This window comes from Tyto alba, unplaced genomic scaffold, assembly GCF_018691265.1.
Source record: "Tyto alba isolate M040663 unplaced genomic scaffold, T.alba_DEE_v4.0 Super-Scaffold_3, whole genome shotgun sequence".
Lineage (NCBI taxonomy): Eukaryota > Metazoa > Chordata > Aves > Strigiformes > Tytonidae > Tyto > Tyto alba.
The window spans coordinates 2,003,418-2,020,037 of record NW_024881304.1 but is presented as its reverse complement, the minus strand read 5'-3'; the positions used below and the strand labels follow the sequence as shown (position 1 = coordinate 2,020,037).

The 16,620-nt window shown below is 45.6% G+C and overlaps 2 protein-coding genes across 18 annotated transcripts in view; one reads left to right on the top strand and one right to left on the bottom strand.

Annotated features, from left to right (window-relative positions):
• PRKCD (protein kinase C delta) overlaps positions 1-3,815 on the top strand; it is a 68,182-nt gene extending 64,367 nt beyond the window's left edge. For all 9 annotated transcript variants that reach the window (XM_042799323.1, XM_042799322.1, XM_032984137.2 and 6 more), the window contains 4 exons: positions 476-614; positions 1,445-1,633; positions 1,885-2,013; positions 3,272-3,815. In XM_042799323.1, the coding sequence (XP_042655257.1) occupies positions 476-614; positions 1,445-1,633; positions 1,885-2,013; positions 3,272-3,430 (616 nt within the window). In that variant the 3' untranslated portion in view covers positions 3,431-3,815. The remainder of the gene's footprint in view (positions 1-475; positions 615-1,444; positions 1,634-1,884; positions 2,014-3,271) is intronic.
• The window catches only part of LOC104365892 (6-phosphofructo-2-kinase/fructose-2,6-bisphosphatase 4), a 70,261-nt gene that overhangs the window by 11,205 nt on the left and 42,436 nt on the right, over positions 1-16,620 (bottom strand). For 6 of the 9 annotated variants that reach the window (XM_042799328.1, XM_042799327.1, XM_032984145.2 and 3 more), the window contains exon 14: positions 6,201-9,069. In XM_042799328.1, coding sequence (XP_042655262.1) covers positions 9,010-9,069 — 60 coding nt within the window. In that variant the 3' untranslated portion in view covers positions 6,201-9,009. Of the gene's footprint in view, positions 1-6,200; positions 9,070-13,883; positions 13,976-16,620 lie in introns of those variants that run through there. The other 3 variants (XR_006165936.1, XM_042799325.1, XR_006165937.1) reach the window with 3 other exon arrangements.

Genomic DNA, 16,620 nt, shown 5'->3' with positions numbered 1-16,620 from the left:
AACCCCCTTGTGCTGTAACTAGGAACAAGTCACAGGGACTATTAAAAATTGGGCAGACTTCAAACATTCATGCTCCTGCCAAATGTTCTAAGGATCCAACAGTCCTCTTGAGCTACGGAGCTGGTGTCGCGCTGCTGTGTCAGCTCGTGGGGCATTAACTCCTGCCGCCCTCCAGAAGCACTGGATGTGCTTTTGGAGCTGAAAGCAAGCGCGGATGATTATAAGGTCACACACTCTCTATGCACCTCAGCCTCTCTTTTACTCTGATAAGAGGATTCTTCCCTTCTCCCCACTGCCTTCAAAGCACAAAAGTACTATTTTGTATGTATTGTGCTGAGGGACGATTATTTTCTTGAAAAGCCTCTTTGTATGATATAGGGAAGGTGCCTATCAGTGAAGAAACTGCATACATCTGAATACAAAAATTACTCACTTGTCCTTAACATAGAACTTCTTTTTTAAACACTTTTTGCAGAGACCTAAAACTGGACAATGTGATGCTTGATAAAGAGGGCCACATTAAAATAGCTGATTTTGGAATGTGCAAAGAAAACGTTGTTGGAGAGAACAAGGCAAGCACTTTCTGTGGGACCCCAGACTACATTGCTCCTGAGGTCAGTATGTCACTGCCATGCACTGCAGGGATGGATTTAATACCCTGCTGTTAGAATGGCCGTTATGATTAATCTTCCCTTTGTGTAAACCAATAGTTCAGTAAAAGTCTAATTAGCATAGAAAAAAACTATTAAATCAGACTTCTCTGTAGAAGGTACTTGATATTTGTAAATATTCTATAGCTGCACAATCAAAAAACCATGGTTTTGAAATGGTAAAATGTTTAGGTTTTGAACAGCTAGTTTTCCCTCTTGCCTTTTTAGCTAGCATACACATGGGACTCCCACAAAAAGAATCTGTGTGCACTGCAGATGGTGAAGAGACTCACACCCATGCAAGCAACCAGAAGCAGCTTCTAAGGGGAATCTCATTAAGTCAAATTCCTTGTCTTCGTAGGTTTTCTTTTTTTTATCTGATTTGCAAACTAGTCCAAATAAGGTAGTTACCTGTTAAAGCTATAACTGGGGTCAGCCTGTTTGCTAGTAATCTACTTCTCCTTGCTACTTGCTTCTCCCTTCATCTTGTAAAGAAGCTAGAGAAGATGTTTTCCAAGTATATAGTTATTTAAAGTTAACGGAGAAAAGTTCTGAATGAGAGCAAAGACCTGTCCCGAGCTGCCCACGTTTACACCAACAGCAGCCGAGGATGAAACTACAGCTGTGCACCACTATCAAATACTTGTCAAAGACCTGGATTTTTTTCTTCCCCTCTAAGTAGCCCAAGTTATTAAAGATTCTGTCTTAGAATCCCTCTTGCGATTTTTGGTAGAGATGGCTGCCTTGTACTCATTACTTGTATTTCTTCCTCTGCACTTCTTCTGTGGAACAAGATCCTGCAAGGTTTGCGGTACACCTTCTCGGTGGACTGGTGGTCGTTTGGGGTGCTGCTGTATGAGATGCTGATCGGCCAGTCCCCTTTCCATGGGGATGATGAAGATGAATTGTTTGAGTCAATCCGAGTGGACACTCCTCACTACCCACGCTGGATTACCAAGGAATCAAAAGACATATTAGAGAAGGTAGGACTGCTGATCAACAAGTAGGTCACGGTACTGCTTGCTCAGGGAGGAACAAACGTTCTAGGCTTTGAAAAGGAGCTGGTTTTCAGCAAGCAAATGACTTTTACAAAGGGAAAGCCAGGTCAGATTATTTACTAACCGTCTGTTTACTGTTAGCAGCTTTTGTTCTTTTAGCAGTATACCCATTTTTCTTCCACTGCCACCTACCTTTCGAGCAGGCGGCAGGCTTTGCCAGGTATCTTCTCTTGCAGCTATTTGAAAGGGATCCAACAAGACGACTCGGGGTCACTGGGAATATCAGAGACCATCCTTTCTTCAAAACCATCAACTGGGCGGCCCTAGAGAAGAGGGAGGTGGACCCTCCTTTCAGGCCAAAAGTGGTATGTGGGTTCTTCTTTGTTCTGTAGCAGTACTGCAGACATTGGCCTGGGAGCAAGGGATGACTTCTCTAACTTGCTCCAACTATTCTACTGCAATTTTCTCCTCTCATTTTATAAATGAGAGAATTATGTATCTGAGCCCACTTGTTCTTGGAGGGTGCAGTTATAAAAAGGTGCACTATATTCCTCTGACTGTCCTGAAATCTTCCCGTTAAGACTGTTTTCCTGTACTGTCTCAAGGAGCTTCTTACCTGATCTAATCTTCAGGAAAATCAACTGGAAGTTCTGATAGCCCTTCTCCTCAATGTTAGAAATGTTCAGTTTCTTGCATTTCCCTGTAAGGCCACATGGGAGGGGGCTACTCAGTTGGTAACCGCCTGCAGGTGTTCTGTACGAGCATTAGACCTGTGCTGTTTCAAACTCATCTCAGAGTCTCCGCACGGGCAAAAAGATGCATTTTCTATACTACTGAACTTAGAACTGTTTGTAATGTACATGCCCACCATCACCTGAAAAAACAGCTGAACAGACTGTGTTACTCATGCTCTGTATCACCGGGGGGTGCTGCTGCTTCCTCACACTTGGTTAAAATCCAACCCTGTACTGGTACAGGTAAAATCATCTGGAGGTAGCAGCCTCCCAAACGTACTTACGTACTCGCTGAGGCAGAGTTGTCCTGCTCAAGGACAGAAGGCTTCATGCTGCATGTTCCCACTGAGCGCACTCTGGAAACACAGGGGTCCTACAGACAGTAACCTTGGGAGGTTCAGAGTGTAAAGCCTGGTCTTTAGTAACGTGAATTGTTATGAAACGTACACAACTATTTTATCCAGACACAAAGCAGCTGCAACAGGCCGTTGCTTTTTTCTCTGGACAAGTACAGACTGTAAAATGCTTTCAGGAAGTACAAAATTTTGGTTAATGGCAAGAACTGTCAGGCTTAAATATGAGTGAAGAGCTGCACTGCTTTTGTCAATAGTGAATCTTTGGGTAATTCTATGAAACACCGTCACAAATCCAGGTGGTGGTTCTCTGAAGCAACCTGGTGCTAGGAGTTTTCAACTAACAATAAGCAATTGTTGGGTTATAATCTTAGTGTTGTTAAAACAGGCAAAAAAGGAGATTTTTCTCTAAAGGGCAGGGGAGAAAAAGAAGGGAGCTCAAGAAAGAATTTCGTAACGTTTTGTATTTAAGCAGTATGTTCTGGAAGAAATGAGACCGTTTGTCTCAAACTGTCTTCCCTCTCTGTTTTACACAGAAGTCAGCAAGCGACTACAACAACTTTGACAGAGAATTCCTGAGTGAGAAGCCAAAACTGTCTTACAGTGACAAAAACCTGATCGAGTCCATGGATCAGTCCGCGTTTGATGGATTTTCTTTTATTAACCCCAAATTTGAACAGATTTTAGCCAAGTAAGTCTCTGACCAGAGTCGGACTTTAAAGCAGGGTTAAATGTTAGAAACCGAAACGGCGAAGTGTCACACATCCCAACGGCGTCGATACTTCAGAATAATACACAGTAGCGTGATTATGTCCAACTGCTGATTTGCTGGCAGTGTTCTTTTATGCATGGTCGGGTTTAAGGTATGTGAATCACGTGCATTATTTCCTCTATTTGGGAAAATGTAAAATCTGTTTGGTACTTGAATGTAGTTATGTTATATATATGTATTTGCTGTATATTTTGCTCGAGAGAGGACGGTGGAGAACAGAAGATGTCTTTTTAAAAAGTGTCTGAGCCCTTGGTTCTTTTATTTGTCTTCAATTAAAAAGAAAGTTATATTAAACTTTCATTCATGGCTTTATGATTTTTTTTTTCTAGAAGTACACAATTAAACTCCAGTCATCTTTAAACTACTGTAAAAAACTTAATAATTTGCAAGCCCTGATCACCTACAAAAATAACACAAATATTTTGGGAGAACTGGGCAAAAGCAGAGGTTCACAGTGTAACACCAGCTCTTGCGGGAAGCACCTCAGGGCCACTCTTACTACTTTTTCCTAAAGCCTGTCTGTCTCAGAGCGGAGTCAGGCTGCTCTAATCACGCTAAATATTTATTTCAGGATGGTATAAGGGTAAGAGTGAGGCCCAAGTATCCCACGAATATGAGTTTCTGCTGTTAAATGCCATTTCCTATTAATGCAACATGGTCACAGGAGCTCACCAGGAGAGAAAAGCATCAGGTAACGATGGGGTAGAGCCCTGGTACCACTTGCCTGGTCTGCTGGAGCATCTTGCTTAAATGCCCAGCACAGAAACACTTCTTCCAGTTTTATTTTGTATCGCATTCTTGTTTTTAATACAGCAGCTGTGGCTCCTTCTACTGGCTGTAGAGAGGGCGCAAAACTGGATCCTGCTTTGTTGCAATACCTGCTTCTGAATTCTAATTTTTAATCATTAACGAGAAAGAAAAACTAATATAATTACTGCAAAGCTTGTTCCACAATTCTTCTCTTTGCAGTCAGCCTCTAAAACACAGAGTGAAGCAAGGTCCCTTGCTTCTCAAAGGCTTTCTGTATCTTGTAACACTATTGCAAATGATTTATTTTTCTCAACCACTGAGCAGGCAGAAAAAAAAAGTACAGTTACACAGTGCTAGGGAGCTCTTAGGAGCACCCTGTAGCTTTAGGGTAGTTTCAGGTTGTTAATCCTGCTGAAGGAGCAAGAGAAAGCTGCTCGCCCCCCAATAAGGCTTCATTGAGACTCGGAAAAATACAGTGCTGCCTTTGTTTTTCTTCTACAGAACAGCTTTAGCTCATTGTTGTAATTCAAGCAAGGCAAGCAAGACTTGGCTGCCAGCTAAATGTACAGTAGCTCGAGGCTGGAAGAGTCAGACCACAGTTGGCGTTTCCAGACAGATGGGGTTTGCCTAGTTACCACTGCACACGCTTACACAAACCCCCTTGGAGGGGGAGCACACACCATGCTGGGAGTTGCTGCCAGGGAGAGCAGCAAACTTGTTTTTTCCCTTTCCCAGGACCTGCTAAGTCACTTCTGCTTTGCTATTTTCAGTAGGAGGTTATTCTGCTTTCAAAGGTGAGCGCTGGATGCTTGTGCTACGCATGGTCGCCAGCAGCATCGGGCAACTGGACAGCAAGAAGCTGTAATGAGTTACAAGAAGCAGCAGTTGTTGTTTGTGGGAGCCATTGCTCCACTACTCTCACCTGCTTGGCTCCGGCGTGACAGCTGCTCAACCTGCTCTGCAGGGACCCTGCTCCTCGCCCAGCAACGCTTTCAGCAGGCACCTGGCTCACCCGGAGCCCCTCCTGCTGCCACAAGTGCACCTTCTAAAAGCCCAGCCCCGCTCACAAGCCCTGGGCTGACACACGCCTTTCCTCCACAGAGCAGCTACTCTTTCCCTCCTCCCCTGCACCGGGCGTTACGTTAAGGCTGCACAGGGAGCTGCCCGGCCCCAGCCCCCAGCTCCTTCCAGCCTCGGGGCCCTCCGCCGTGCCCCAGGGGCCCTCGTGCCACAGCAAGAGGGAGGCATTACAGAATTCTGTCCAGAAAGCAGCCTGAAAGCTCCAAAACAAACAAAAATATTACCTCCCCCACAAACATAAAATACACAGTAGAGTTAAAAATGAAGAAAACACTCCTTCCACCTAGCAGGGCAGATACAAGTGGTTACCACGCAGGAGTACAGAGCCATCAGCAAGACGTGAAAAGTTGAGTACGTGATTCTAAACTAGAAAGTAGTCATTAATTTTGTCCTTACCCTTCAGAATAGCAAGTACCCCTGCAAATTTCATGCCGTCTACCTCAGACACCCATCCAAATTCACTCTAGGATGCAGTTGGCCGTCGGTTCGCCGCTTTCTCAGGAAAGCAGCACCATTTGGACGATCACTTAAGAACAGCGTAGCTGCGTACCAGTGACCGGGTAAAATTAATAAAGGCTTCCTGTTCTCCTCCACTGTGGGCAAATCTTGGCTGGTATTTATTCCATCAATTCTTCCAGCTTATTCCTCAGTTACTGAGGTTTGTTACTTAAATTATAATTATTTGCCAGAGTAAAGGAACCAGTGTTGTTGTTAACTCTTCTGCCTAGGTGTAAGCGCTCTCAACCACGCGGCACTGCCTCCGCTTCCCAGAGCCGTGGAAACCCGCTGCCCTGCAGGAACACTCACCTGGCACTTCAGCTTCCGCTAGCGGGCACGGAAAGAACCACACACCAGCACACGCTCTGGCATTTGATCTTTATTACTCGGATCAAAGGTCAAGTGATTACATTTGTCTGAAAGGTTACGACGAAGGCCAACGCTGTAAGAAAAGACAGCTTCATCCCATTCGAGAGACTGCAGCTGAGCTAGCAAGTGCGTTAACAGTCAGAAGGCAGTAAAATAAACACGGATACAAATACGCACGGTCAGGACGAGGGTTTTCACTCCCCCGGTCAGTGACGGTTCTGTCAGGAGCGGGGGACATACGCAGCTTTGAGACAGCGACAATATTCTGCAATTCTTGACAGTGCTGTTGTGGAAAGGTGGCCACGCCCCGGGGAGAACCGATCGCTCCCTTCAAAGCTACATTCATCGTCTACACTTGCTCTCACCAGCTAGAGAGGGTCACATGCAGTCAGTGATTTAGTACCTTCCTAAAGTAGAACAGGCAACTTCATTTTTTTTTTTTTTTCCTCTTCAAGTATCAGCATAACAGTATATTTACACTTGTATACAATTCTTTTCACTGAACACCCAACTTAGTCAAACATTCATCACAGTATATTCAAAAGCAGGCTATAAAAATACCTACTATACATAAAACATTTAGCCTCAAGGAATTTTACAGCACCTCTGAAAGTCGAGAGGGGTAAAACAAAGAAAGGGAGAGGGGGGAGACACCTCAAGCCGCGCTTGCCAGTGAAGAGAGGCGGCCCTCGGGCTCAGCTCTCACTAGGGGAAACCTTCCCTTCCACCACAGCTCTTCAACCGAGCCCAAGCGCAGGTACCACCGCAGCCTGCCCGAAAAACCCCGCGTTCCTCATCCAACCTCCTGGGATTTGCCCTCGGTAACTACAGACCAACTCTGACCTCCTCAACTGAAATCCCGCCTGACGACTCCCGGGCGCAGCTGGGCGGGGGAGGCCTGCCTGGAGCGCAGCCCGGCCCCCCCACGCCGAACACCCCTCCGAGCTGGGGGGGAAACGCCAAGGTTTGGCCACCAAGCACCGAGAAATGAACTGCTCCGAGCAGCGCCGTGCGGTCCCTCTCCTCACGAAGCAGCTACGGACACAGCTGAATTCACAAAGAGCCGAAATGGGCGTTACCGAACGCGTGGCTCGCGCACACAAAGCTTCAGACAGCAGCGCCTGAAGCAAGTGTTCCCGGTCCTTCCCCACCCTACGCACTCCTCCTCCTCCGCCACCGAACCCAGCGATACAGTATGGCTTACTTCCAGAGCTGAATATATTGCTGAAATTAGCTTATTAAAACAAATCACAACAGCAGCACGTTATTGTATAAACCCCGCACAAAAGACAATTTAGCCCTTGCCTGCAAAACTACGTTATGAGGGCCTGGTATTTCACACAGGAATTGAGAAAAAAAAAAAAAAAAAAAACAACACAACAAAACAACAAACCAACGAAACAACCCCAACAACATACATGGTAAAAGCTCAATTAATTGAAGAGAAATCCTTAGGAAAGAAAAAAAAAAAACCCACAGTCCAACTACCAAAGTATAGTTCTTGTTTCAGAACTAAGAGCCAGCAGCAGCGCTGGCAGCTCGCTTCAGCTGTCTGGTAACACACGTACAAATTACACATTGATTTAGTACAGTTAAAGGTCATGGCCTCAACAGACACAGAAAATTCCATTTTTAGCACTGGAGTTTCACAAGGTATAAGAGAGCAGTGAGGAGTTGGGATGGTGGAAGATGATTAAAAACAGCACAAAAAAACCCCCAAGGCAGGTGTGCCAGTGTTAAAAATAATTTCAGAATTTACCTGGTGTTTTTCTTGCATGAGCTGTTAGAATGGTTAAACTCCACCTAACCTTTCTGTACTGTTTCCTGATGTACGCATTAAATGTGGCTATAAAAGAGAAACATAGACTTTTATGTTGAAATTCATTCCAAAAATTGCCTAAAAAAATAAATCACAGCACTAATAAGACAGGCAGCTTCTCCGGCCCTCGACAGTCTGAATCCTCTTCCCCTCCCTTCCAGTTGCCAGAAAGCTGCTCATCCTCTCCTGTAACTGCAGCAGAAAGGATGTGTCTGTCTCCACTCCTTGCCCTGGCTGCCAGCTATACTCACACTCACGTCCCCCACTTAATACTGTGTCTTCTCCTGCCCTCCAAAATACAGCCGGCCCTTGGAAAATGTTAAAACCTTGCTAAAACATCAGATACTTTCAGGTAGTGAATCTAACTTTAAGACTTTTACTTTCACATGGGAAAGTCTCCCCATTTCACAAAAATTTAAGTTGTGGTTGGTAAACCAAAGCTCAGTTTAAAACACAGAAAAGCTATCAGAGCTGACAGGCTTTCCCGTTTAAAGTGGTTTCACAACACGAAGCCTCCAATGCTCAAAATGCGGAATTTCACCTCTGTTAAATACGCCATCAGAAAAATCTCCATGTAATTCTAGGCAATCATTCACAGTAAAAATAAGAGGAACTCTTAGAAAAACGCTTAGAAAGTAAAATCTAGTTAAAATCTGACAGTAAAATTGACACGGGCAATTAACCAACTTGCAGTATCCACAGATGAACAATAAAAACCACCAAAACTGCACAAATTTACATACAAAAAAAAAAAAAAAATCTAAATCCAACCCTACTCTGCTTCCCATAAATCTTTTTACTGATACCTTTCGGCACTGGGAGTTATCCACAACTACAGCTTTTCTCCAAAGAAGCCGAATCACATTCGAAATGTCTTAAAGTGAAGGGGAGGCACGTTCCTTCCCACTCGCTCGGTGCTCAGCGACACCACCGCCGCCGCTCCACACTGGCGCGGGAGGAAGGGCTGCCGCCCCCGGGGACTGGAGCTATAGGTGGTTGGGTACTGTCCTCAGAGCCTCTTCTCTTGATCGATCCACACCTACATTCTGCAAACGTAAAGACAAAAAAAAAAGATTTTTAAAGCGAGGGCCTCGTGGTCAGCCGTAGTCTTGCTTAACGCACGGCTGTTACGCAAGGCAAAAGATGAGCAAGTTTTAAAGCTTCTTTCCTCAAACTGTTTGGTAAAACACAAGGGAAGGTGCCAGCCCGTGAGCAGAAGTCAGAAGCCGGGCTCAGAGCTCGGCCCAGCCGCTACGCGCTCCACAGAGCCCACATCCCTCAGACACCTAGAAGCAGGAGCTCTGCTGCCACTGAAAAAGCAGCTCCAAGACACGACCACACCGGGCCTGGTGGGACAGCCAGTCTCTGTGCGCCACACGCAGGTCACAGTGTTACAGTTTTTAAGACTTTTTTTTCCTTTAAGCACCATTTTTAACCACATTTATCTAATCCACTATCTCTTCTAGTCTTTAGGCATATAGCGCAAGAAAAAAACGGAACCATACAAAGGTCACAGACCACACAAGACCTGATAAAACCCAGAGGGAGGGAAGCCATCTCCTTGGTGTTAAGGAAACGACTCCTTAACTCCAACAGCTACACAGCTAATTCTGACCCTGCCTGTAAGCAGCTAAGTCACTGGAAGGACTTGGAATAACTCCCCAAAAGAGCTGGCAACATGAGGATTAAATGCATTTCAGGACACGTGGGCGTGTTGGCAGTGACATCCGATAATGTTTCAGTGGTTTTGTAACTGAACCTATTGGAGTTCACTTTCAGAACAAGTCTCTTCAGTCTAACTCAGGGACAAAGCCCCACTAGCACACCCAGCGAGGGGGACTCTCGGCACACGCGCTCAGACAGCACACGACTCCATCAGCCAAAATGCATCAATTTCAAAAGCCAAGTCATTCCCCTCCCCAGCCCCGGTTTCTAGGATTTACAACCATTTCTTACGGAAACAGCAGGTACAACAAGCAGCACCAGATTTGATTCGAGGGTTGAAGTGTGCACCACCATCACTTCTGCCCTTACCAGTTCTCCTACATTAACACCAGCCCTTTCCTTTGCCATCAGCCTTCAAGCCTTTGGGTGAATCACCCTGTTTTCCACCATAAACACACCACACCGAGGTTTCTGAGAAGACACAAATGAATGCTGCCGGGCCGAGTCATCCAAGTCCTGGAAATCTCTGCACCCACCGGCACAGTGCCCGACCCACTCTCTGATGTCTCTCTTTGAAGGAAAGAAAAGCAACAGCCCTGTTTCAGAAGGAAGCTTCAAAACATGCTGGCATTTGTTTGCGTTTCTCTTAGCAATTGATCCAATGTACCCAGAAATTCCTTGGGACTGTGGAGATGTCTCCAAAGGCAATCCAAGAATACTGGCTAAAATCTCCGAAGTTGAGGACCTGCTGTTGATCTAAAGAAAATTAAATGGAGCATCAATACACAGGAATCCAGAAGCACTGGAAATCAGTCCACGAGCAGCAAGAACTAGACAGCTGTAACATGAAATAAAAGGAAACAAGGCCGTCAAGACAAAGCAGAAGATACAGCTTATTTAAATCAACGAGAAGTATCAGATGAAAGCAGCATCTTAGCAACTGACACAGACCCAAGAGGTAACTCCAACAGGCAGTCAACAAAGTTGAGGGCAAAAAGTACCTCAATTTGAGTAAACGTGAAGGAGAAAAGGCTGTAGAAGCAAAGCACACTGAACTGTCACACCAAAGAAAGAAAACTCTGTCTGGGATAAACCATAATAAAGTGACCCTAGGGCTTATTAGACAACCAGAATACTTAACAGCAAGACCAGGTGAGCTGAGTCTTCGACAGAGACTACTGTCCTCGTTAATGGTAAATGGATTCCCACTCACAGGAATCACGTTAGATTAGATTGCGGCAGCTGGGATTGCGCCTGCTTCCAGGAAAGCCACAGGCACTGAGGGAGAAAAGTCATGCAATGAGAACAGTGCTGCTTGTTAGAAAGACGACCGAGGTTTTAGCCTTACTTCTGGGACCAAAAGGTGCCCCCCGAAGCGTTCAGCACTGCCTTACCTGGGCAAAGCACACGGGGGCAAAGCTGCCGTGCTGGGAGCAGCACCGCCACTGCCAGGCACCTGCAGCCGCACTGTCTGGAGAGCCTGGGAAACAGGAGTGGGAACAAAAACACCACACACACCTTTTTAAAAGACTATTTCTCCCAAGGGACACAGGCTCTCCCTCGGCCAGCCCGGGCCGGCACGCGCTGCCCCCGGAGCCTGCGCCCCGAGGAGGCTCGGCGCTCACGGGGGGCAGGAGCAGTCTCACCCCGCCTTGCACAAGGGTCCACCTCACCCGCTTCCCTCTGGAAAGGCTCAAAACACACAGATCAACCCAAATACACTCTTATACCACTGTTCCTCCTCTCTTCATTATAATCCCCCCTACTTGGCACAGTTTTTTTTTCCTATAGAAAAGAGCCTTGCCCAGAAACAAAGCGCTGTGGGTTTCCCAACAGGACTAGCTACAATGGGATCCTCACGGCAAACCAGTAAGATTGCACGTGAAGGCTCCTCCAGGGAAGAGGGCTCTGAAGGGCACAGAAGCCACGGAGACAGCCCAAGCAGATGCAGTTAGCAAGGGTCCTGCACAGCTGAACAACCAGCACAGGCATAAAGAGAAAAACAAAACAGCACAATATAAACAACCCAGTACTCTTAACAGCCAACTTTCCCTCGTCAAGCTCTGCCACAAACCGTCACTGCCGCTTCCCGCCCAGCATCAGGCCTTTCTTTTACTAAGAAAATAAGCCACAGAGGACTATTAAGCAATCCTGCTGTAACAGGAGACCCCTCAGGGCACAAATCTGCTTTTAAATACCCACTTCACTCCGTTGCACGCATCGGCACAACGAGCATTACGCCCAGCAAAGAGAACACCCCGCAGCCGCAGCGCCCGCACGTCGGGCTGGCAGCAGCGGGCAGGGATGGAGGGTCCCGGGCACTTCTGCCACCTCCCCTCCCTCCACCAAATCTCTGCCGCCCGGCCTTCCCCTCCGGTCAGGTTCCTGCCCCTTCCATCTTCCCCCTCCGTTTCCTCCCGCAGCCCAAGCCATCCTTTTTCAAGCAGCAAAAACTCAGTTTTTCCACAGCAGACGCTTGGGCAGGTTTTGGGTCCCTCAAAAACATAAGGCATTTAGTTTAAATTGGCACAGTATCTCCTCAGCCGTGGCCTGTGGAGGCGACAGCACCCCGAGCCATTTGGGCACAGCTTCTCAGTACCCAACTACAGCCAGTGTCCCTGTCACCTCCCAGGGATGTCACCTCAACTGTCGGGTAAAAGCAACCAGACTCACTAATTAACGTGTGCATGTGGGTACAGCAGGCTCAGATCTCCTCCTCTGTGGAATTTTTCAGGGCAAAGCACGTGCCAAGAGGCTGCGGCAATTAAACATGGAAAAGTGACAAAACACTCCCACGTCACGGTCACGACAGAGAGGGGAAAATAATCGGGGTTCCCCCCCAGTCCCAGCCCATCCTGGGACACTGGTTTAACTAAATACCAAGCTGTACAGCAGGAGGCTCTCTGGCCAGGAGGGCGTTTGGTTGTATCAGGCATTCCTGATCGCTATAAAACTCCAAAAACTTCCGTGTAATTTTAGAAGTGCCGATATTACCATTTCTTTTCCGAAATCCAAGTTTTGGAAAAACATACCACCTGAGAAACCTAAGAGATAAAAGCTTTCCACAGCACACCACTCTCACTTACTTTCAAGACTAAAAGATCTCAGAAAACAGTTCCAGGAGTCGGTGATTTTCTGCCTTTCCCAGACTGGACGCTACCTAAACAAAGCAGCTTCAGTGGCACAGCTGCTTCCCACCGCCTCGTTCTGCCCCCGTAACACTGCAGAGAAAGGAGCCAAGGTTTGCCACCGCATCTCAAACAAGGTGCAGTCTGCCCCAGCCCACGAAAGGCTTTGCTGTAAGTCAGTTCAGGATGCACACAGCCTGCTGCTGTCCTTCCGTTTCCATCCCTTTCAAGGCAAGTCACAACCCTGCTACAAAATAATCCGGCTATCTCTGCTTCCACGTTCTGAAAGGGTCAGCACTGCTTATTGTAGCCTAGATAAAATCTGGGTACAAAAACGTATGGAGCAGAGCTGTAAACACTCGATCACCCACGTCCGTACAAGAAGAAGGAAAAGAGGAAATCTAAAATCACTTCTGCTGGCAGGCAAACCCTAAAGCCTAGTTAATGCAGAACAGCTGTTAAGAAAAGTCATATATTAAGAACATTTATACACATTCTTGTACCTTGAATAATTGCTCTGGAACTAAGTGAAAACTTGCCACCCTCTTCAAACAGCACATCATTAATAAGCACAACTAAAGCACTAGTGCTATGGATCAGCGGGATTAAGGTTTTACATAACTATGGATTGTTATTTTATGCTACATAGCAGTCCAATCACTCCCAAGGGCACTGAAATAGATCATACTGGTGATTAGAAAACAAACTGCAACTTTTTAATCTCACACAGGATGTTGTGTTTCATGGCTTTCATAAATACACTGCAACTAATGTTAAATGATTGCTGGCTGTTACAGTAAAACTTAAGGCTGCAGGATATTTAAGTTACAGCGATTTACAAAACCAGCATTCCAGTGACAGCCGATCAATGGTTGATAACTCATCCACAATAAATTAACCAGTGCAATAGTTTTATTGTGATTTGATCATTTTTTTCAAGTCATGCGCTGTACAAACATTTGGTTTGGGTTTTGAGTTTCTGGGTTCAGATGGGGCTTTTTTATTTCAAAGTGATTGGAATGATTAGTTTTTCAATTTATTTTGAAGTAGTAGGATGAAAACAGCACCCCAAGTTCGATAGTTGATCAGCACACAGGATTCACTGATGAGCAGGGACTGTTACAAGAGCGTCCTCGGGAGGTCTGGAAATGTCTACATTCTGTATAATAATAAAAATACAGAGGAGAATATTTATCATGCAGCAGTAAGAGCAACAAAAAAACCCCCAGATTCCTTCACAAATACACAGCTGCATTTATGTAAAAGCCGATTTTTTTTTTTTAAAACCCCCCATACCCCGAGAATGCAGCAGGCTGACAGCTGGTTGGTGACCCAGACCTAAATATCAGGAAAACATATTTACAATAATCGCTGATCCCATGCTGATAGTATTACCAGAAGTTCAAGTCGTTCATGTTTAGGAGGAAGTCTTTCACAGGCCCAAGCAGGAATCCACTTAAACATGTGCTTCAGCACATACATGTCTATCCATTAAGCAACTTGCAGTGCTCTGCTGAACTATGCCATATACTTCTTTCCCAAGGGAAAACTTATTTCTTTGTGTTACAGGCAACGTACTACCCCTGACAAAATAGAAGAGTATCTTCCCAGACACCTTAACCATTCAAGGCTGATCACACCAACTAGATCTCACCTCATTTTGCAGAGGCTGTAGAAAAAAAATTACAGTCAATGCACCAAATTACCCAGAACCAAACGAAAGCAAAACACCAGCACAAGGCAGCGCGGCCTGGAGTGCAGCTGTGAGCACCAGGCTCAGGAATCACCGGCCGTGGCACCACCTCGTGCAAGTCCCAAAGACAGTGCAATTAGTATTCTCCTTCCACGAAGAAAGCAGACACCGATAAACTGTTCTGAAGTTCCTTACAAGATCTTGATCTAAGACGTGGCCTATTTTAGGCCAAATCATTGACAATTCTTCAAACTTTGTGCTGATGGGCTTCATGAGTCTTTCTTGTTTTACACTGTGGGAAGCAAACTCACCTTTCGCCAACACCTCCCTCTCCCCTTCCCTTCCCAAAATCAAAAAGGGGGATCTCTGTTTCCCGCTATGAGCAATCTCCCTATCTGCCATTCACTGACTAACAGAGGTGCAAAGTAGCCATTTTATCCCAGTGCTTGTTTTCTGGCCCAAGTGGACCCAAGCTACAGCTAAAGTAATTCCCCTGAATTACTTTCAGCAAAAAGACTATACACTCCCTCATTTTAGAAGGTCAGGAACCTAAGGCACTACAATGCTGACAAACACAAGGCTTCAATCCACTTCAGACAAATCATCATCATCATACAATGAAGTACACACACACTATAAACGAACACTCCAGCACTTTGCCTGTATTTCTGCAACGGGAAAATAGATGCTTTCAGCCAAAGCCAAAAAGGAGTGAGCGCACTGTTCTGAAACACAGACTACAAATTACTTGTGGGGGCACAGAACAGCTCACTGGGCAACTCTTAATCAAACAGATTCATTGTTTGACAATGTTGTTATCGCTAATGCTGTATTTAATTAAATGCTCTGACTTCAACAGACTATTTGAAAACTTAATTTTACAGAAGCCATTAACATTTCCATAGGTGATGTAAACGAAAGCTTTTGAAATTGTCATAATCCTCTGAGCAGCATTTAAATGCAGAGGGGATCAACGTGGTCCTTCCTTCAGTCCAACTAAATGAACAACGTGTCATCACCCACACTTCGCTGGGCAGCGTTTCTTTGGGGGCAGAAGGAGAAGAGTGGTTGAGGTGTTTTTAATAAAAATGCTTCTGCTCCTTTTTCTCTTTTTAAAAATTCATTAGCCCAATTTTTCTGTTCACGTTAAACAGCTTCGTGCCTTTGTACCCACTGCAGTGCAACTACCTGCACGATCCTCTACATGCACCTGCAACAGCCGCCCGACCCCACCGCCAGTGGGGCCACAGCACTCGCTGCACGTGTGAAGAGTCACTTGGTGATTCAGGCAGAGCTTTCCCCCTCGAAATAAACGTCTTCAGCTAGAGAAGTGGTGTTCCCAACAGCAGTTCCCAAGGCACTTTAGCAAGCTGTAAATTCAGCACCAATATTTTATCAGCCAAACTACAGATGTTCAATTATCTACATTATTTACCATGGATAGCTTAACACCTGCTCTAAAACATCCTCCATTACCTTCACCATGCTTCTCCAATACCTTTTAGGCACTGTGAAAACAGAATGGATTTCCTACACCTAACAAACCAAACCAGAAGTGGTAAAGCAGAACGACAAAGTAGAAAAGGTGGAGAGGAAATACGTAATACCACTGTCTAATGGAAAATGTTTTGGCTATGAACGGCCAAAAGTCAGTATTTTCAGAACTCAGAATACCCAAGTCATTAAAACTCCTTTGCAGACCCTTCCTGCATGAATTCTGCAGAACTGCCACAAACATGTACTCTCATATACATAAGGCATTGTATTCATACCTTACTGAATACACACATAAAAACACATTTATGACTATATTCCTTTTCACCATAAACCACTGTTCTCAAAACCACCACAAATCGCCCTTTTTCTTCACGTTCTCAAACTGACTTTTAATTCACCAGCAGGCACAGCTCATAACCTCAGCAAGTAATTACTGCCATACCTAGCAGCACTGGCATGAGGATCTGCAAGGGAACCAGGAATTTGAATCATGACACATTTTACACAACTTTCACAATGCAGCCATGGAAGAGCTTTGCACAAGCAGCACAATCAACCCAAGCTCACACCAACACTTTGGAGCACCCAGAACCTTGTGCCTGACGCAGGGAGAG